The following is a 21,068-nucleotide window of genomic DNA, read 5'->3' on the forward strand; positions in this document are numbered from 1 at the left end:
ATGTTGGAGGTTCTCTCTCATCAGCCAAACATTTGCCATGCACAGTATAATATTTCAAAGTGTTCCAAAACAAGTTGTTCCCTTATGAACCCATAATATGCTGATTATTCTAACGGGAAATAATGCCAAAGCAATTGCTCGTCTGTGTAATGCTTTTGGCACAGACTACCCACTAGAAAGTTTACATTTGTCTGTTAAGATACAGCATGCATTTGATTTTACAACCATGAATAGTGAACTGTTGTTTATGAAGAATTTGTACAAGACATTCATTCTTGATTCCTTCAATTAGAAAAAGACAGAAAATAAACTTTATAGTACATAATCAACTTTTCTCAAGACATTCAGGACATAAAATGCATTAAACCTTAAGTTTGTAAATGAAAGACAATCTAAGCAGGATCAAAAAGTTTAAAATAAAAGATTTCTATCATGAAGTTAGGCTTCTTTTGTGTGGTTTAATGACCGGTTGGTTATATGATTGTAACAATAAGAAATTATGAGGGGAAATATATATACACATTAGCTATGAAGTAAAAGGTCTGCCATGACTATGAGTTTCTTGATACTGTACATGTGAACATCTACGGCAGCAATAAATGGTTTCCACCTCACTGGCCACAGGGTTAAACACAGATTTAAAGTGTTTAAATTGAACATTACTGTTTATGTTATCAGTGTATGAACATTAAGCTTTTGTATGAAACAAAATCCAGTGAGGCTGGCATAGGGAGTTAAATGCAGTGTCAATTAAATAGTTTTATGAACTAAAGTACTTTTATACAGCTGTTCTGCACACTTCATAACAAACAAATATATGGGTTTCCAATACAAACCAGACCTTTCAACTAGTTGTCTTTGACAGTGCCCAAAGTACCTAAGCGTTCCAAATACATTATCTGAACTGAGGGTGGTATACGGCAGTCCTAATATAGTTTCTATACAGATCTAGCTACAATGGTAATTCTATGGGGGAAATGCTGACTGAACTATTTGTGTAGGGGTGATATAACAACCATGGAACAACTAAAGGCATTGTAGTTAGTACAATGCCAGGGTTGTGGGTGCTGTGTGGCTCAGTTGGTAGAGCATGGTGCATACAACGCCAGGGTTGTGGGTTCGATTCCCACGGGGGACCAGTACGAAAAGGTATGCACTCACTACTGTATGTCGCTCTGGATAAGAGCGTCTAAATTACTAAATTAAAAAAATGGAAAAAGTAACTTGTGCTAGCGGCTTCCACATCAGCAATGTACACTATATAAACTTGTTGCGTGGCTGTCAGTCCATGTCTCCCTGTCCCGGGTGCTCATCATAGACATCCTTGACAGCCAGGATCCTGTTGAGCATAATTCCCAGCCTGCCCTTGTCCATGGGGATGTCAGAATACCAGCGAGGACTCTCGGCCATACATGTGCTCTCTGGCTGCAGGTAGAACGCACTGCAGCTGCTCCGCACACCATCGGAGCTGTAGGAACACAAGGACAGACACCATATGTGAATCTAACAAAGGAAACTATACAGTTTCATTTATTCATTCCAATGTATCAAACCAATTCAGAATCTATGACACCCAGGGATAGTCCACTGCCTTCAACTGGTGTTTCAAACGCTTCTGTGCGTACCTGGCCAGTCTACATTGCTTACCATTTGGAGAGGTAGAACTCAAAGAATTTGACGGGGCATCTGAGAGGGTTCAACCGGTTCTCTTGTTGCTCCAGCTCAGAAGGCTCATCCCGTTTCCTCTTTCCCAAGCCGCCCTCTGTGTGTAAACAGAACAGAGTACAGGCTCACTTCACTGTTTGACCCCTTGGTGTTTATTTTAACACTTGGCTACAGTTAGGGCCAAGCTAAACTGATTAAGCTGACCGCCAGACAGTTATGGGGAACAGTTTAGTTTTTCATGTCACTGTCTGTCATACTATAAAAAGGTTATTAAAATTAATATTATTTTGCAAAGGACAGGGTCTTTCCTACATAAAAAGGTACTTTTTGATGTCATGAAGGTCACAAGCCCACATGTTTTATCCAACGTTGATTTACATCTAAAACACTTTGACATTCAGTCAGATTCTCTACTAGTATATCATGTTGCACAACTCAAGAGTTGCTCCTTTTAGCTTCCTGGTTTTCCCAAACAGTGGCAGGCCAGGGGTTGGTGTTTGTAGTGTGTATGGCCAGGGCCAGTTCTAAGACACATACCATGGTACACCTCCAATACTTAGCAGCTCTTCAAAGAACTCCACTTTGCGGTATAAATAGCTGTCCGACACACTGCGAATAGCAGTATGGACCAACCGGGGGGGGCAACAACTTCCTTCTCCTACATCAACAGCTCTCTCACTGTTATTTGTAATATTTAAGACAAGCACTCATAGAACACCAACTGTCAACAGGTGACAATGTCACACTAAAATCCTCTTTTTAATTTTATACGTCAGCATAAAACCACCAAAGGAGTACCAAACTGATCCATTTCAAACTGACCTACAAAGCCAGAGGAATCTAGCTAGTGACACTGATATCCAGAGAATGGTCAGGCCGAGTTGAAAATAGACCTACGTTAAAACACGTGATTATGTTTCAGTCAGAACATGCCAGTAATCAGAAAAAGTAGGATGGAGATGTGGGTCTAGGCTAGCCTATATGTTTTAAATAAACAACTGGCACAAGGACATTTTCACAGGAGTTGGACTCCAAGCAGTACAACTCATTAGCACCATGTTATTTGATCGCTGGAAGACAGTTTAACTGTTTTTAATAATTTATCTTCAATGGAAGCTCTTTGGGGTCAGCAGGACCATGTTTAGGAGTGGTGGTCCTGCCTAAGAGAATTACCCATCACCATCTAATTGCATTTTAAAAAACTGTAGTGATAAGGGGAGTTAATAATAAGAAAAAGCCAGTCTTATAACCTGGGTTTAAGACAAATGTCAACCATCATTCCTCAGCAGATAAAGGCAAAGATCCTACAATGCTTTGGTCAAGTATACATCCAAATTATATAAATTACTGAAGTTGAAAATATGTTTTGTTGGAAATAGTGTATTATATCTACAAGCACAGTATTTTTAGGATGTTTTGGAAAATACATTCTTACCACTAAACTGGACCTCATAACACTATACTAGACTTTCAAACATTCTAAATATGAACTCAAAGATTTAATTTCACCTAGTTGTAGATATTCATGTAAAATGACTCCATACCCTAGCCCTGGTCAGCCCCCGTCATTCAGCTGAAATGTGGTACAACTCAAGATAGGCGACCTGCTTCCCCCACCCCAAGCTGGGGTCATGACCCTTGACCCAAAGCAACGCAATCTCTCATTGGTTACTGGGAATGACAACTAGCCAATCATCCATTGGGCTAAGGAGCATATTAACACTTCTCATTCACTGGGCTTTCTTATACTAAATCAAATCTCAGACATGAAAAATACAAATGAACGCTAATGTTGTGTCTGGTACCATAAAAAATACAAAAATTCACAACAGCTGTGATGGAGACATGTAGTTTCGGTACAATTTTATAAATGCTGACAGATAATTTGTCCGTTCGACATGGTGGGATCTTTTTAATGTCGGTATAATTAATTATGCGAGAAATGGCCGTGGAAACGCATTCATGCATGAATATTGACATAATAACCATCATATCGAAGTAAACTTAAGAGTCACGCAATGATATGGTGTGTGGTCCTTTCACTACAACTTGGGAAAGCATGCAGTTTATTAGGCTACAGATGAAATAAGTTATGATGAACTTCACAGGGTGGTTAAAGTGCACGGTGATCTTAATGCCCCTTTCTAATAAATATCAAGGGTCTTATTCTCGTGACATGATGATCAATGCTTTACTGCCGTTTGACAAATATTCTCACTCTTATCCATAGTAATCTCATCAGATTTTAGATTTTTATTCGGTACATGAAAACTGAAGTGGAAAAGTATGTTGTGTCCACTACGCCATCACACACACTGACTAATCTGCAACAAGTCTGTTTGGTGGAAACACCACTGGTGGGAAAAAGCACATTTTCTTGATGCAGATTTTATAATATTCGTATGAAAATCTGTCGTCAATTAGATAGAAACCTCACCTTTACTTGTTCTCTTGTGTTGTGATTTGGGGTGGTAGCAGACACTAGACGACTTGACCATGCCATGTGGTGTAGACCTCCTCTTGGCCTGGCGCGTGACTGTAGAGAAGGAGAGCTGGAGGTGCTGCTCCACGGTGGTCAGACCAAAGTATTTGGTGTTGAAGAACATGAGAGTGTTGAGCAGGACAAAGGGAGAGTACACACCCAGCTGTTTACACTCCCACAGGTGCTCCTCCAGGACACGAGAACCGAGACCACCTGCACCCAAACACATTACTTACACCCCAAATACGACACAGACAAAATGTGTGAAAATAAAATAGAAATATGAACTCACCATTAGGTGACATGGAAGGCAGCCATTGGCTGACAATCTTATTCAGCTCCTCAGCGAAGGTGACATATAACTGGTCTGTGAATATGTTCACCATCCGGTTGTTTTCAAGGAGATACTGGAAAATATACAAGACAAGACCACTGTGCTCAAATGTTTTAGTTGAACACTGTATAAAAAAAAAGGACCTTTCCTAAAAATAAAATCATGTAAGATTTGAATAAGCCACTCTTCCACAAATTGCAAATATTAACTACAAGACCTGTTGAATCCCCAGACAGAGGTAAAATACACTGTCAGGCTTGTAGCACGGCCCTCTAGGATGAACAATGTCTTGGACAAACTGCGACAGGCCATGGTTCAGTTCCTCAGGACTACACAAGAGAAGGTCTAATGGTTTCTCTATAAGGGAGAAAATTACAGGCACTTTATTATCAGGATTACATTGAAACATTACAGCCCATTTTACTCACAGGAGATCTATCAAACTCAAAGCAGAGCTATCAAAGACGGGTACATTTAAAGTTCCAGTCAAGAGATATCCTACGTTTTCTGTAGTCAGTGTCCGAGTGCTTGCTTTGGGCCCATGACCTCCAGGCTTTAACCCCAAGGGAGCTGTTCAAACCGGCACCGAGAGGCTGACTGTCCAGGGGATCGTGTAGGGTCATCTCTGACATGGCCTGACGCTTGGGTCCCTGTGACACAAAGCCTATATTAGACATCACACTGCTATGACCTGTTAAGGGGTAGCTACTGTAGTTGGTTAGTTAGTTACTCATATTCTCTTCCGAGTTCACCCATTACATAAATTCTACACGTGCATTGATCATTAAGAATTTGTCTGGTCCAAGAGACCACCAAAGCGCAAAAGTAAACATTTCAGTATATATGTCAAATACTCTCTTGTTTTAAGGACACTGTTCATTGGTAAGCAGTCCATCTTGTAGGTTTTGTGACTGTTGCCTTATGTTACATGAGCCGCATGTTGGGGACCATGCCTGCCTTCCGCCAGGGATATATTTGATATTCAGCCATTTCACCTTTGGGACCCTGTTGCAGCTGTCTATAAGTATGCAGAACATGAGCACTGGTCTCCGGTAAGTCTGACACCAAGACATCTCATGTTGGTGCCAGCTTTTTCCTGATGTCCAGCATCCTATGTGATTCCACTGCGTCTCTCATATAAGTTGAACGTTTATGACACTATTTCATTCAACACAAAATTAAAGTCATAGTAAGGTCTAGAAAAAAACAGACAGAATACACTTGTATTATAGGCTGTGTTTATTTATACCTTCTGAACAGTGATGTCGGCGCTCTGCTCTGCTGAAGTAGCATGAGGCGGCATCCCACAGTCAAAGAGGAAATCAACATTGGGGTTCAGGTCCAGGGAAGCTAAAGAACACAAATGAGAATGGACACAAAATATATATATCATAGACTGTTGACAGAGTGTGTGCAATTATAGTGTACCTTTACACATCTCAGGCAGCAAAGCAAACTAATCAGACCAGGGGTCTCCAACATTTTACCGCATTAGAACAACTTTTTAAAAAACGAAACCTGTCGCGAGCTACTACTTTTTTCCTCTTTTTTTTTTTATAGCTTTCAAATAGGCACATGGTTCTTCTCTTCTCCCCTGCAACGCTTCCCCGGGTCCTGTAAGTCGTTGGGGGCATTTCTACTAAGCTAACATATGGAATATGGATCATTTAGCTATTTGATTTGGAATTTTGAGACCCCTTTAGGGATGAAAAAACATTGATAAAATATAGAATTTGGCCTTTACTACTATAGCCCACAGAAATGCACAGAATAACACATTCAAAAATAGCAACAACAAAAAAAAGTCTAAAAATAAATCATAATGATGAAGGTTTTGAAGTGTCTGTCCTATATCTAGGAGATAAGAAACCTCAGGAAATATGTGGTTTTTGGACACATAACTAACCCCTTATTTTTGTTGGCACAAAACTACCCCCAAACTTCCTTTAATTTGTATGGGTTACCTTCAGCCACCATTGTGTTCATGAGTCTCCCCTTTCCACAGAAGGATCATATTAGTTTAGACAAAATGGTTGACGCTACAGACAGAAGTTGGCACATCAGCATTACCGACTTCAAGCAAAATGGAGAAGACCATCGTGTTTGTGAGTCTCATCTTTCCATAGAGTGGTCATATTAGTTTTCTAGGCCAAACCGTTTGGACATTACAGACGTTTTCGTGAGAAGACCGATTTTCAGGATGTCTCATGGTTTGACAAACACCGCTGTAGCTTGGCCACCTTCCACCGCAGATGCGGAAAGGCCGACATAGGCGACTGCAGTGGATTAAGATGCAACCCATGTAAAAAAAATAAAAAATAAAACATATCTAGCTTAATCTGACGGATTTTTATGTTTTTGTTGTTGTTGTGTTACTTAGATTGACGCACGGGTGCGCCAATAGACTTAAGGATTTAATAAACCACTAAGTGGGGCCCTATCAAATCTGTGACCCCCACCCCAAAATCTGTTTTATATTTTCCCAACTTATTTTCTCGGTTGGATTTTTCCTGGTTTTATATATTTTTTATTCTCAAAATTACAATTGGTCATAGAAAACAATGACATTGGATGTTCGGAGTCCATGTCAATGCTTATATCAAACCAGAAAAAAATGTTTAGGTCTGGAAGAAAAGTAATACATTGGATTGAGTACAATGGCCCTTTAATTGAGCATCTGGGCCTTTAATTGCGAGTGAGGAATGTGCCGTCTAGGATTGTTCTGTACCGCTGCTGCTCATTTCATGGCAAAGTTGGCAAATAACAAATGGTGTACTTACTCATGAAATACTTCTGCCAGGTAAGCCTGCTTTGCAGTTAACATTTAATTGAGAAGGTTTTGGGGAAAGTATTTCTTTCAAACCAGAAGACGGTATCACATCAACTGGCAACACAGAGTGATAGACAAGCTCGCACACCACACAGACAGGGGCAATATTACTGGAAATTAATTGGCAGATATTGTGTTAAGTTTGTCTTTTTAAGCCAATAGTTACTAACCAGGGGTGGGATAATGTCAATGTTGCATTGATTAGATAGTAGCAAGGAGCTTGCAGCGTCTGATACTTGGGAGATTTGTTTATGACAGTTCGCGGTGGAACGTGCATGTAAAAATGCATGTACTTTCAGAATTGTTTGGCGAGCTACTCATAAGTGGGCTGGTAGCTCGCGATCAACCTGTTGGAGACCCCTGCATTAGACATTACATATTATAAAGCTTGAACCTGCCTTTGGTGAGCTCATCTACTGGGTCTTGACCTGGCTCAGTCAGTACATCAGCCATATTGACAGCCATGGAGAGGATGTCATCTTGGGATGAAGAATCAAATAAGGTGCAGTCCCTCAGCAACGGGCCTGCTTTCTGATCACTGTCCAGATCTAAATAAACACATATAACCACCATATAGTTACAATAATTATATCTAGAACATCAAATGGCAAGTTGACTAAGTAGAGAGAGATCCGTAGGAGCCCTTGCCTTTATTTTCCTCTGCTATCATGTCTGCCATGGCCAGAATGTCAGCCTCCAGTGGATCAGACGGGATCTGGAGTTTCAGGTCATTTATGTATTCCACAAGTTTATCGATATGATCCAGTGTGACGGGTAAGAACATGGGGACAGGGATCTAACAGAGAATAAAGAGAAAAACAATAAGCAGACAAATAGGACACAGTCACTCTAGAGAACCACAGATTGCAGCAGTGTGTAGGCACCCATAAGGAACACGTTTGGCTGGAAACAAAGAGTTACTCTAGACTCTAAATTAATGACGATAAGCCTAGAGTAATATTTGCACAATACTCAAAAGGGCCTAGACAAAACCAACTCACCGGCAGAGGCAGGGCCATAGGTATGGGAGTGTACTGAGAGTACATATTCAAAGGTACAGGAACAAACACAGGCACAGGGACTGGCAACACCACAGCTGGGGACTGCAAGAAATCATCTGAAACCAACAGACAACATTTATTAAAACCATGAAGGTGCTTTTTTTGCAATTGCTAATATAATATATAATTGTTGGCCTGATTTAACATAAAGCTCTTAGCATATGAATAGGGATGTTTTGTTTAAAGCTAGAATCCTTAGCTGCGACATCCATTTTGGACTTATAAATTAATGATATATACACCTATTGATTCTTAAAGAATTCATCTTAAATAAATATTAAATACAGTGTTAGTGAGTCCCATAGATGGGTTGGTTGTTGTGTGAGCAACTAAGGGGCAAAACAGATGGGGTTGGCTTAGAATGTTGACTATGTAAACTATATTTAGTCTCCAAATGTTTATAGAAAACATACATTAATTGAAAACATACAATGAGCAGTCTCAACTACATCGTTACAGTTGTTGGTTAGCTAGCTAGAATTTTTTTGCCATATTAAATCAGACACGACAGTCAAAACAAGACATGGTATCAATAAGATACACAATATATACACAAAAGTATGTGGACACCCCTTTAAATTAGTGGATTTGGCTATTTCAGCCACACCCGTTGCTGACAAGTGTATAAAATCGAGCACCCAGCCATGCAAACTCCATAGACAAACATTGGCAGTAGAATAGCCTCACTGAAGAGCTCAGTGACTTTCAACATGGCACCATCATAGGATGCCACCTTTCCAATAAGTCAGTTTGTCAAATTTCTGCCCTGCTAGAGCTTCCCCGGTCAACTATAAAAGTGCTGTTATTGTGAAGTGGAAACGTCTAGGAGAAAAAACGGCTCAGCCGCGAAGTGGTAGGCCACACAAGCTCACAGAACGAGACTGCCGAGTGCTGAAGCACGTAAAAATCGTCTGCAACCGACCCCCATTTCCTGTTTCAGCATGACAACGCCCCCATGTACAAAGCGAGGTCCATACAGAAATGGTGTCTCGAGATCAGTGTGGAAGAACTTGACTGGCCTGCACAGAGCCCTGACCTCAATCCCATCGAACACCTTTGGGATGAATTGAAATGCCGACTGCGAACCAGGCCTAATCGCTCAACATCACTGCCCGGCCTCACCAATGCTCTTGTGGCTGAATGGAAGCAAGTCCCCGCAGCAATGTTCCAACATCTAGTGAAAAGCTTTCCCAGAAGAGTGGAGGCTGTTATAGCAGCAAATAGGGGACCAACTCCATATTAATTCACATCATTTTGGAATGACATGTTCGACGAGGAAGTGTCCACATACTTTTGGTCATATAGTCTACAATGGGCTGAAACGAACCACCTATGATTCCCCACTTAGCTAGCAACAATGACAGGAAGCTGCCATCTGACCATTCAGAATCATAACGCACGCCTTCCGGCCACATTGATGCACACGCATCATTTTCGTTATGTTGTCAGCCAACCAGTCTACAGAAAGGGACATGGGATTACATTCGGGATTACCTGTCTGGCAACTCTGGGACTTCATCTCAGGTTTACATGCAACACCAGTAGTGGCCATCATGGGTTTACACATGGAGGATTTGTTCCTTTGGGAGAGAGGTAGAGTGAAGGGAGGAGCAGGCTTGGCTACAGTCTTCTTCAGGCCTCTTCCTGTGGCCTGAAATAATAGAAACATTGACATAAATAAATGTTTGGATGTTCACTCAGCAGAAATTTTAGAGAGAAAAGTAGCTCTTCACTTTATTTCAAAATCCAATCACGTTTTTTTTTCAAGCAGAGAATACATTTGTATGCGTGGTAAAAGCCAAGCTCAAATGCATTTTTGTGTCCTTTCGGTGGCATCCCCCCCAACTTTTGGAGCACCAAGTCAAAAAGCACACTTACTTCACTTGTCAATATAGCTGCAGGGGGAGGTGTAGACTCTGGGGAATGACCTGTAAGTCCAGTAAACATATACAAGTTTAACAGTGAAATACTGAGATGAACATGTGTTTACATTTGACAGATTTTAGGGAAATCACAAAAACAATAGCAGTAACTTTGTAACATTTTGTCAAACAGTGAAAACCAAACAAACAATTATATTACAACACAGCGTACTTAGAAAAAACAATTCCCATGTATGGATTGGGTTTATGATAAATACAGTATGGGTGTTGTGTTTGCATGTGTTGGCGTATGTTAAGCTAACGCACTGCTGAGCAGGCTCGCAGGGCCCTGCTTGGTGTCTAGGTTGGGTTGGTTCTGTTGGCTGTAGAAGCGCAGGAGGCACGGCTGGTCACAGTAGTGTTTGATCTCTCCCCTCCAGTGGATGGTCTCCAGGAGCTCCCCCTGACGCTTGCAGGCATGGCACTGTGCTTCCTAGGAGAACACACACAGCTCAAAACACACATAGCAACCATACATACAGTACATACATTGTAGCCTGGTAATAGAGGACACTGCTAATACAATTTGATTGCAAATCATGCACATCCTGGATTCATTCTGTCATGATGACAATATTGTGCCAGTTTAGCCCATACATTCTGAAGCTACCATTCCTCAAACAAAAAGCGTCTATATTACCACATACAACAGACTATGCACAGTGAAAAGATGGTGAACTGAATGAAGCCTGTGTACCGGCAGCCACCTAACACTTCAGGGTCAGTCATATGGTCATGGTGTAAATATGGCATTGTTATTGTTCGGACATACTTTCAGGTACCACAGGAGGTATTTGCTTTTACAATCTTCACTGCAGAAGTCCCATGTGTTGCCATCCTGTTCCTCTGTGACCGCCCGTGAGCAGGTCTGAGAACAGTATGTACAGGTTATACAGCACAGGCCCAGTTGTTGAGCAAAGTCTTGCTTGTACAGTAGAATGCAACCTTGGTAAAAAAGAGACAACAAAAAAACATAAGTCTCTGCCTAGAGACACAGTAAAGTGTTTTCATGTAAATCGACAATATATTGCATATAAAAATGCGCACAGAAATGCATGCATCATGCTAACCGTCACTGCAGAAGGTTTTCTCCACCCCAGAGAACTTTATCTTCTTATGCAGCAGTTTCTCTTGGTTGCAGTGCTCACACACGGAAACCACACCATTCAGACGCTTGTAGTCCTCACAGCACTCCTTACAGCAGAACTGATATATTGAGTCCTGAAAGCAAACAAAATAATAATATATTCAAGCCTGGTGTAACAAGCGCCATTATCTACCAACTGAACCATACAGGACCACACAGCATCGTGGATGTACTTCTTGAAGTAGTCTTGAAAAAAATAACAGTTTTCACTAAACCACTTGTTTGGCACAATGTATGTAAAATGCACATTTTGATTACCTGCCAGTCTAGGATTTCTGGTACCCCACTGAACATATTATGACAAGAGAGACAGTTGAAGTAGAGGTCTCCATTGGGACTGTTGCTCTGTGAAGAAGAGTATATTTCTTAATTGGAGATTTAACAAGAAGAGAATGAGCAGCAAACATTAAGCCAAGGCAAAAAAAACAACAAGCAACCTCACAGAACTAGTATCAAAGAGGGACTCAAGAATGTCTCAGCCCATTCTCAGACATTTTTTTGCAAGGGTTTTGCAGAAACAGACCAAGCCCTAATTCATAGGTTCTTCGGTAGAATAAAGGCAAAAGCTTTCAAAGGGTGACCCTCTCCACACTAAAAAGCTTTATGATGAGTTATTATTTTAACGGGCTCCAGAAGTGAGGCTGAGCTCCCCACTGCAGCTGCTTGGTCTGCATTTTAACTAGCATTTTCTGCTTAACGGGCACCTACGGCCAAGCCTGTACATCACACTGTAAATATTAACGGTTCTTTTTTTTCACTTTCAGAATCCATCACCAATTGTTTTTGTTGAACAACTGAGGTACTCAAAATTTACATTTAAAACAAATGCACATAAAATAAAGTGTTGTATAAACATCTGGCAGACCATGTTGTGACTAAATACTGGACAATGCATCTGTAGGTTGTAGTGTTGTCCAAACTCTATTAAGGGTATGGATTTATCCAACCTGAAATTTGCTCCAACAGCTAGGGCTACAGAAGACGTACACGGCCTCATTTGTTTTACAGTAGTAAGGTTCAGAGGGGCTTCTTTTGCAGGAACTGCAGGCTTCACTGGGTACTGGAAAAGAAGCAGATGTAATAGTGAAGAGCCATTCACAGTCAGACATCACGTCAATACATTCAGATTAAGCAAAGGTGAATTAATACAGTAGTAAACAAGCCAAGGAGAGTAGAATTTACCTGTGTCCCCAGAAGTTTTAACTTTATGTGAGGCGATACAGCACAAAGAACAGAAGTGTCTTGTCTTGCCATACTGATCCACTTTAGACAGCATGTCAAAATTCTTACACAGAGTCCTACACCACTGGCACGAGAGCACCTTAGTGTTTTTCTGAAATCAAAGACAACACTTTGATTAAACACTAAGCAGACAAATCACTCTCATATTACTCAATACTACAAGACTGTACATTCAAGAAGAGAGAAGCACCCACCATCTTATACAGCCTGAGACAGGAGGAGTTGCAGAACCTCCTCTGTTGGCCCTCATGCAGTAGGTACTCAGCCCGGGAGGTGAATGTGTTGATGTAGGTGCCACACGCGTCACAGCAGCTGGTCTTCAGGCCCTTGGTGGCGCGGAAACGGTTGAAGCAGGCATCGCTGCACATCAGGTGAATCATGTTGCCCATGGTTACCTCATGGTTGATCTGAGGCAGAAGAGGGAAGGAAGGTAAAAAAAACTTGGGTCTGAATTCTATCAATCCTAACTTCAAATAATGCCATCCTTTTTCATTTCCCATTAGTCGGCCAACATCTTGTAGTAGGTTATAATTTATTCTGCTGCCTGCTCATAGCATACAAACAGACTCAACAGCAGCATAAACTTGTCGATATTGATTTCAAAGTTTGACAGAATTCCTGCCTCATGCAGACTCCATAATCACAGCATAGATCCAGTTACACACATAAAATCTTTTCAATTATGAAATATCAACATGAGGTGACAATGAAATGTGTGTCACCAGGGTTTAGGCATTCTTTGTCACTACTTCTGGGAAAAGTCCATGACGTGACAAACACTTCACATACACTACATTGACTGAGCTCAAATTGAAGCGTGCTGATCAGATCTCTAACCAACATTTCCAACACAAAGGCAACATTAAAGAAGGTATACCATAATCACATTATTGTGTGGTTTTGCAGTGCTTGGCATTAAAAAGTGCCTACTTATTTTTAATAGATTTTATTGTACAAATTGACAAATGACTAACAGATGGTGGGGGAAACTCAAATCAGAACAAGTAAGGCTTGTGCCAGCTTTTCGAGGTAAGCATAAAATGTTGACTTGTTGCTAGAGTAGACGCGGCAGTCTTTAAAATAGCTTCAATATAATGTATGACTAACAAAAATGCCTACAGCATTTTAAACCATAAGCAAAGCATTGTGGAAGTGTAGTCATACTGTGTTAAAGGTCCAATGCCGCCATTTCTATCTCAATATCAAATCATTTCCATGTAACAATTAAGTACCTTACTGATTGTTTGCAATTAAAATAGTCAAGCAAAAATGATGATAGGACTGTCTGGGAGTGGTCTGAGTGGGACGGGAAAACTAGCTGGTTTCGGCAGAGAGGTTTGGAACTCTTGTTGGTCTATTTAAGTGGAACTGACAGCGTTTTAGCAACATCAAATCATATTAAAATCTGTTCATACACACACCCAGAAAGAATACGAAGCTAATATAATATATACAGTGGGGAGAACAAGTACTTGATACACTGCCGATGTTGCAGGTTTTCCTACTTACAAAGCATGTAGAGGTCTGTAATTTTTATCATAGTACACTTCAACTTACTGGTTGGTAGGTGATCAAATACTTATGTCATGCAATAAAATGCAAATTAATTACTTAAAAATCATACAATGTGATTTTATGGATTTTTGTTTTAGATTCCGTCTCTCACAGTTGAAGTGTACCTATGATAAAAATTACAGACCTCTACATGCTTTGTAAGTAGGAAAACCTGCAAAATCGGCAGTGTATCAAATACTTGTTCTCCCCACTGTATATACACACACATACACCTTCCGCATGGCAAGCGGTACCGGAGAGCCAAGTCTAGGACAAAAAGGCTTCTCAACAGTTTTTACCCACAAGCCATAAGACTCCTGAACAGGTAATCAAATGGCTACCACATCTATTTGCATTGTGTGCCCCACACCAACCCCTCTTTTACACGGCTGCTACTCTCTGTCTATCATATATGCATAGTCACTTTAATTATACATTCATATACATACTACCTCAATTGGCCCGACCAACCAGTGCCCCCGCACATCGGCTGACCGAGCTATCTGCATTGTGTCCCGCCAATCCCTATTTTACGCTACTGTTACTCTCTGTTCATCACATATGCATAGTCACTTTCACCAGATGTACATACTACCTCAATCAACCCAACTAATCGGTGCCTGTACGTAGCCTCGCTACTGTATGTAGCCTCGCTACTGTTATTTTTACTGTTGTTTTTATTTCTTTACTTACCTATTGTTCACGTAATACCTTTTTTTGCACTGTTGGTTAGAGCCTGTAAGTAAGCATTTCACTGTAAGGTCAACACCTGGTGTATTCTGCGCACGTGACAAATAAACTTTGGTTTGACTACTTAGATATGGTCATTTTCACATTTTAAAACATTGTGTTTGGTAATGACAGAGAGTAAGGCATTTGTGAATATTCTATAGTAATATGGGCTCCCGAGTGGCGCAGCGGTCTAAGGCACTGCATCTCAGTGCAAGAGGCGTCACTACAGTCCCTGGTTCGAATCCTATCCGGACGTGATTGGGAGTTCCATAGGGTGGCGCACAATTGGCCCAGCATCGTCAAGGTTTGGCCATTGTTGTAAATAATAATTTGTTCTTAACTTACTTGCCTCGTAAAATAAAGGTTAAATAAATAAAAAATTACATAAAAAAGCAGCCGTGCGTTTGGACAATTAATAGACATTGCAGTAAATAAAACCTAATAGAAATATATATATGTATTGTCCAGGACTGAACTCTACACAGACTGGTGCACCATAGCCAATGAGAGCTACAGTAGGATTATATGCAAATAAGCCATTTGCCACACAGGCCTGCCATCATTCACTTTGAACTGGACTGTGTGTTTACAGGCAGTAGCAACAGTGCGACTTTAGCTTATTAGAAAGCTTTCGTCAAAAGCCACCTGAATGGATTTCTGCAAATATGTAAACACGACGGGAGTCCGCTTACATTTGGGAACTTTACAACCCTATTGATCAAACAACCATGAAATGGTAGGCCCCCCTCAGGTGCCTATGTACATCAAAAACAACAAGATCAACAACTAATGTTAGCCAGAGCGAGATGACCTAAAATCTAATGAGGGAACAGTAGATAAACCCTCAAACTTTTTCAGCTTGTAGTTTGCCGTCAAAATTGCACTGATAAACGATGGGGAAAAATAACCTGCTCACCCTTCTGCAGCTTGCCTGCCAATGCATGCTTGTCCCAACCCACATTTTGACAACTGAATGGGAACTTACCTGCCCGCCCATTTGACTGACGCCAAATACATTTGATCGACAACTAAGAGATATGCTATGGCTGGGAGCACATCATCTAAAATGTTATGGCCAAAGCTTTGGTACCTCACGCATGTGGTTGCACACACTGCATCTTTGGGCAGGGGCACTTGGTTTGGGGGGCTGTGTCGGGCCCTTCTCCAGCCGGGCCTCATACAGGGAAAGACAAGTGCTGTTGCAGAATTCTTGGAAGGACTGTGATTGGCCAACCTGTGCAAGCATGGTGTCCTTTCTATTCCCCATGTCCCTAAAATCGAAGAGACAAACCTTGAGGTAAATTTCACAAATATTGTTGAGATCAAAACGATGCACAACGTTAACACTTACTTTACTATGAAATAGCATGAGGAATTTGTTATAAAATACACTGTCCTTACTGAAAGGAATAGCAGAAACTAAGAACACATTCATTGAATATCTATTGAGAGGATTACCTCTTACAGAAAGCACAGGGCTTTTTCTTGGGGGCTTTCTTGCCAAAGGAGTTAAGGCAGGTGGAGCTGCAGAAGAGCTGAGGCTGACCCCTGCGCTGGTAGGCTGTCTGCCCGCTCTGCAGAATCCCACTGCAGTTGGCACAGAGGACCCTGGTAGGCTGGCGAGGGGGTGGCGGCCGGGGTGGAGGGGGTCCTCCAGACCTCTGAGTGTACGCAGGGGTAGAGGCAGGACCAGACAACTTCGGGGAAGTGAGGCGGGGGGGCGGAGTGCTCTGGCTCCTTTGGGAGACCCTGGTGGAGCGTCGGAGGCCAAACCGTGCAGGGTCAAAGTCTGTGTCCCTCGGATCATCAGCTGCATCGTCAGAACCGCTGTCTGTTAGCTGGTCTGCAGCAGAAGACAACGCATTTAGAGTAGCGCGATAATCATATAATTGGAAAAATAGTCCTACATAATGATAGTCGAGACCGAGGTAAAATTAATTAGCTAAACACAAGCAGATTTACGAAAGATGTTTTACCTCCATCAGACATGTTTTGCGTATTTTTCCTCACTTCTCCACGATTAGGACGACCTCTCTTTCTCCCCTACAATAAATGAGAAGAGTAACTAACAGTAATTAACTTACTTTTAAAGAAAATGTCTAGAATTCATGGAAAGTTTTTTTTTTTTACCGTAGTCTTTTGACCATTTGGATCTTCGCCGGCGACGTCAGTTTCAGGTTGTTCCTCAGCTGAAACACAATCGATCATCAGTAACTAAAGGCTAATCATGACATAGTAGATGCAGACTATATGTAAACTGACATGGCTATTTGAAGACGTGATTGCTAATCGTTTCTCAAAGATGTGTAATTAAGCCTAAATCAAGTTTTGCATTTCCCTTAATTCTTCTCAAACTATTTATGTGGCACTGAGACTTCTATATGTGACATAAGTTAATAAACTTATGAACCTAAAAACCAAGTTCCTTACTACACACCTTCACCTGGTGTCAATGGCTGGGCCCAGGATGATAGTGGGGACATACTGCCCCCCACAGGCTGTTCTTTCTCACACTTTTTCTCTGCTGTGCCCTCTACCTTTGGCACCAATCCATAGAATGATAAGGCTTCCTCTTTGCCTGGACCATCCTCAGAGTGTGAGCTCTCTACGCTGACTATAGAAGGCATACTTGGATCAACTTCATCTTGAGCAGATGCAGTGGGATCTTCATGCACTATGTCCATTTGCTCCTCTCCTGTCTCTGGCATCTGTGTCCCAGTTACAGTCGGAGTTCCCTCGGTGACCTCCAGCCTGTCCGTCCCAGGCTCAGTTCCCATTTCTGACCAGGCTTCTGTGTGACCCTGCCTGCCCCACTCATTCTGACTGAGGCCTGTGGCTGAACCGGAGGGCTCTTGGAAGTCTGAGTGTTCTGGCAGGCCTGACGGCTCTGAAAAGCCTGAGGGTTTTGAAAGGTATGAGGGTTCTGGATAGACTGAGGACTCTGAGAAACCTGAAGGTTCTTGAAGGTATGAGGGTTCTGGAAGGACGGAGGGTTCTGGAAGGACAGAGGGCATTGGAAAGACTGAGGGTTCCTGAAAGTCTGATGGTTCTGGAAGGACTGTGCGGCTGTAAAAGTCCTCCACCTGGACTTTGGACAGTTCCAATGAGTCTGGGTCCCCCAGGATGCTCAGACTGTCCTGGGTTTTCAGCCTCTCTCTTTCAGATTGGGTGAGAAAGGTTGTCAACTCGTCAAGGGCCTGCTGCTCCCCACTGTGTCTCTCTGTTCCCAGTGAGCCAGAGTAGGCCACCTCCATATCAGTCTGTGCAGGCTGCAGGTCCATATCATTCTGTGCAGACAGTAGGTCTACATCAGTCTGAGCAGGCATCAGGTCCATATCACTCGGTGCAGACAGTAGGCCTTCATCAGTCTGAGCAGGCAGAAGGCCCATATCAGTGTGCCCAGAAAACAGGTCCATATCAGTCTGTGTGGATAGCAGGTCTAGATGTACATTCTCATTGGCCATTTGAAAAGTGGCAGAGGTTTCTGGATGCTCTGAGGGTTCCATACTGCACCTAACGTCACAATTTAAGAAAAACGAAACAAAAACAATGGTTTACTTCAGTCTCACATGTACTCATGTCAAATCAAATGTGGTGGTAGGTTTGAGAAATTACAGCCACAAGTTGCTAGTTTATTGTGGATCCGCTATTCTAGACCATGAGCTCACACAAGTGAAGGCATATATCTAGTTAGCTAGCTAGGTCAATTTATCTAAAGTTTGGTACTCGTTAGCTAGCAGTTGTCAGTAGTTACCACAGCCACAATGTCATAATTACAATTATGGCTAAACCCCGCCTATTTATACAATTTCTCGTAAAATCTGATTTTAAACCTAATCATAACCACACTGCTAACCTTATGCCAAACCTTAATTTAGGCCCAAAAAGCTAATTTTTGTTTATATTATTTTTTACGATATAGCCATTTTGACTCTGTGGCTGTGGTAACTAGTAATAACCACTAGCTAGTTTGGCTATGACAACGTTGCTGCCTTTTGGCGCGCCTCACCTGGCGTCTCCATTTTTGCAAGTTAGAATGCTAGCTAGCTAACGCTAGCTATTTAGCTAACTACCTGGAAAGCTAGATAGGTACATGTTAGCCCATTATTATATATAGAATCTCAATACTATCTAAACAATAGACATAACTCGCTACTTGCATGGTAAGCGTATAATGTTTTATGACTCTGCAAAGAGACCACTAAAAACGTTACTGGCTAACGTTAGCTAATAGCTAGCTAGCTTCCAATAGGCTATCTGCTAGCTAACGTTACGAAGCTAACGTTGCCTTATGCAAACTAGCAGTCAAACTAAATCACTAGCTAACTAATTATAATATAGTAACTTTATTAAAATATAATATTAATGATTCAAACATAAATTATGATAGACTTCTACAAAGTATGGTGCATTTACCTGCAAATATGAAATGTTGCTGGAGCTAGCTAAAATGTTGCATGCAACCACCAGCAAACTGCGGTGTGTGGCTAGTTTCAAGCTACAACTTCTTCTTCTTCTATGGCGGTCTGCAAACAGACGTTAGAAGTGCATACCGCCACCTACTGTACTGGAGTGTATTGTCAAAAACAATGGTCAATGATCAAAACAAACAAAAACACGAAACCCTCCTACCTAATCATGTACTACTAAGAACATGAAAAAAAGAGCCCTTCTAACAAACCCCCGTCCCCGTCCCGCCTTTTGAATCTTGTTCCACTGACCTTTCTTTGGAGGGCATATAAATGCCAACCTAAGAACATGAAAAAAAAGAGCCCTACTAACTTGTAACAAACCCCCGTCCCGCCTTTTGAATCTTGTTCCACTGACCTTTCTTTGGAGGACATATAAATGCCGACCGTAGTGCTCGGGAGTCCCACCTCTTCTACACGTCTATAAAAATGATCTTAGCCTCTACCCAATATAGCACAAGTATCAATTATATCTAGTTTAAAGCCCATTTGGCTACTTGGTCTACAAGTCCGTTCCCTCCCACACCTGAATGGGCTGGGACCCAGCAGAAACACACTACTACAACCACTCTCTCAAGTCTCCTTAATAGAGTCAATGCCTCCAATAGTAGATCACTCATATTAAAGTTACCAGAGGATAAACACAGTACAGACAAAGAATCTGCGCATAATACAATTCTAATAGGTTGAGCGTCCTCCACCCACTGGAGAGCAACTACCATTGCCAACTGTTCAGCATACAGACAGAGTATACAGACAGTCCACCTGTTAGTCTTCTACATATCTGCACATCAAATTCAGGAATGTAAACTCCCGCTCCCGTGTATCCACTATCAGGATCCTTGGAACCATCTGTAAACACCTTTTAAATAAGCATGAAAGCTACTACTAATGTTATTTTCAACCAATCTTTTCTCTTTTCCACCAATGTTAAATCAACAACAGGTGTCGAAAGTGACCATGGAGGGAAATCCACAAGCTACAGCTTTCTCGTGAGCTCTCTACGCCACAACAAATGAGCCAATCACGATTAGCAAAGGCCCTATTTGACTATGGTCATTTGGTCCTGCACCTAGGGTCATCTTCATGTCAGTGAGATTTTAGAAGAGTTTTGTAGACCTATTAGCTTTTCTCACGCACTTTCAATATTCTATGACTTATGGAGGCTAAGTAGGCATATGTCATGGGTGTTGGTAGCGGAGGCTGACAACCACCCTGTCAATTTTTTTTGCAGCAGTCTCGACATGGGAATAGGGGATAATACGGGTATCTAGAATCAAATCAAAAAAATAAATAATTGGTCACATACACATGGTTAGCAGATAACGCGAGTGTAGCAAAATGCTTGTGCTTCTAGTTCCGACAGTGCAGTAATATCTAACAAGTAATCTAACAATTCCCCAACTACCTAATACACACAAATCTAAAGGGATGGAATAAGAATATGTACATATTGATATATGGATGAGCGTCATAGGCAAGACGCAATAAAGAGGGAAACACGGTAGGTGTATCTCTCTACGTAAGCATAGCAAACTATGACCTGAAGAAGTGGTTCAAACCCATCCTGGCTGTTCCATTCATTAACTTGGCCTATTTGTAAAACAACTCTTTCATTCAAATAAACACA

At 41.5% G+C, this 21,068-nt stretch overlaps 1 protein-coding gene across 1 annotated transcript; it reads right to left on the minus strand.

Moving 5' to 3' along the window:
- Nucleotides 1–229: 229 nt before the first annotated feature.
- LOC139534904 (zinc finger MYM-type protein 3-like) lies at nucleotides 230–19,487 on the minus strand. The gene is made up of 25 exons (XM_071334442.1): nucleotides 19,386–19,487; nucleotides 17,407–18,482; nucleotides 17,100–17,158; nucleotides 16,946–17,012; nucleotides 16,428–16,812; nucleotides 16,060–16,240; nucleotides 12,878–13,090; nucleotides 12,624–12,774; nucleotides 12,389–12,501; nucleotides 11,700–11,786; nucleotides 11,365–11,515; nucleotides 11,067–11,239; nucleotides 10,562–10,727; nucleotides 10,251–10,300; nucleotides 9,867–10,023; nucleotides 8,313–8,428; nucleotides 7,960–8,107; nucleotides 7,710–7,859; nucleotides 5,731–5,831; nucleotides 4,984–5,131; nucleotides 4,699–4,838; nucleotides 4,440–4,554; nucleotides 4,103–4,360; nucleotides 1,648–1,762; nucleotides 230–1,468 (listed from the first exon to the last, which is right to left on the minus strand). The coding sequence occupies exons 2-25, from the start codon at nucleotides 18,473–18,475 to the stop codon at nucleotides 1,282–1,284; spliced, it is 4,500 nt and encodes a 1,499-aa protein (XP_071190543.1). The 5' UTR covers nucleotides 18,476–18,482; nucleotides 19,386–19,487; the 3' UTR covers nucleotides 230–1,281.
- Between the last annotated feature and the right edge of the window lie 1,581 nt (nucleotides 19,488–21,068).

Source organism: Salvelinus alpinus, chromosome 1 (assembly GCF_045679555.1).
Source record: "Salvelinus alpinus chromosome 1, SLU_Salpinus.1, whole genome shotgun sequence".
Lineage (NCBI taxonomy): Eukaryota > Metazoa > Chordata > Actinopteri > Salmoniformes > Salmonidae > Salvelinus > Salvelinus alpinus.

Coding starts and splice junctions, on each gene's coding strand:
- LOC139534904 (XM_071334442.1), bottom strand. CDS start 18,475: ATGGAACCCTCAGAGCATCCAGAAACCTCTGCCACTTTTCAAATGGCC. Junction 12,775..12,877: donor GTCTCAGGCTGTATAAGATG/GTGGGTGCTTCT, acceptor CTTTGATTTCAG/AAAAACACTAAGGTGCTCTC. Junction 4,361..4,439: donor GCCTTCCATGTCACCTAATG/GTGAGTTCATAT, acceptor GTTTGGGTGCAG/GTGGTCTCGGTTCTCGTGTC.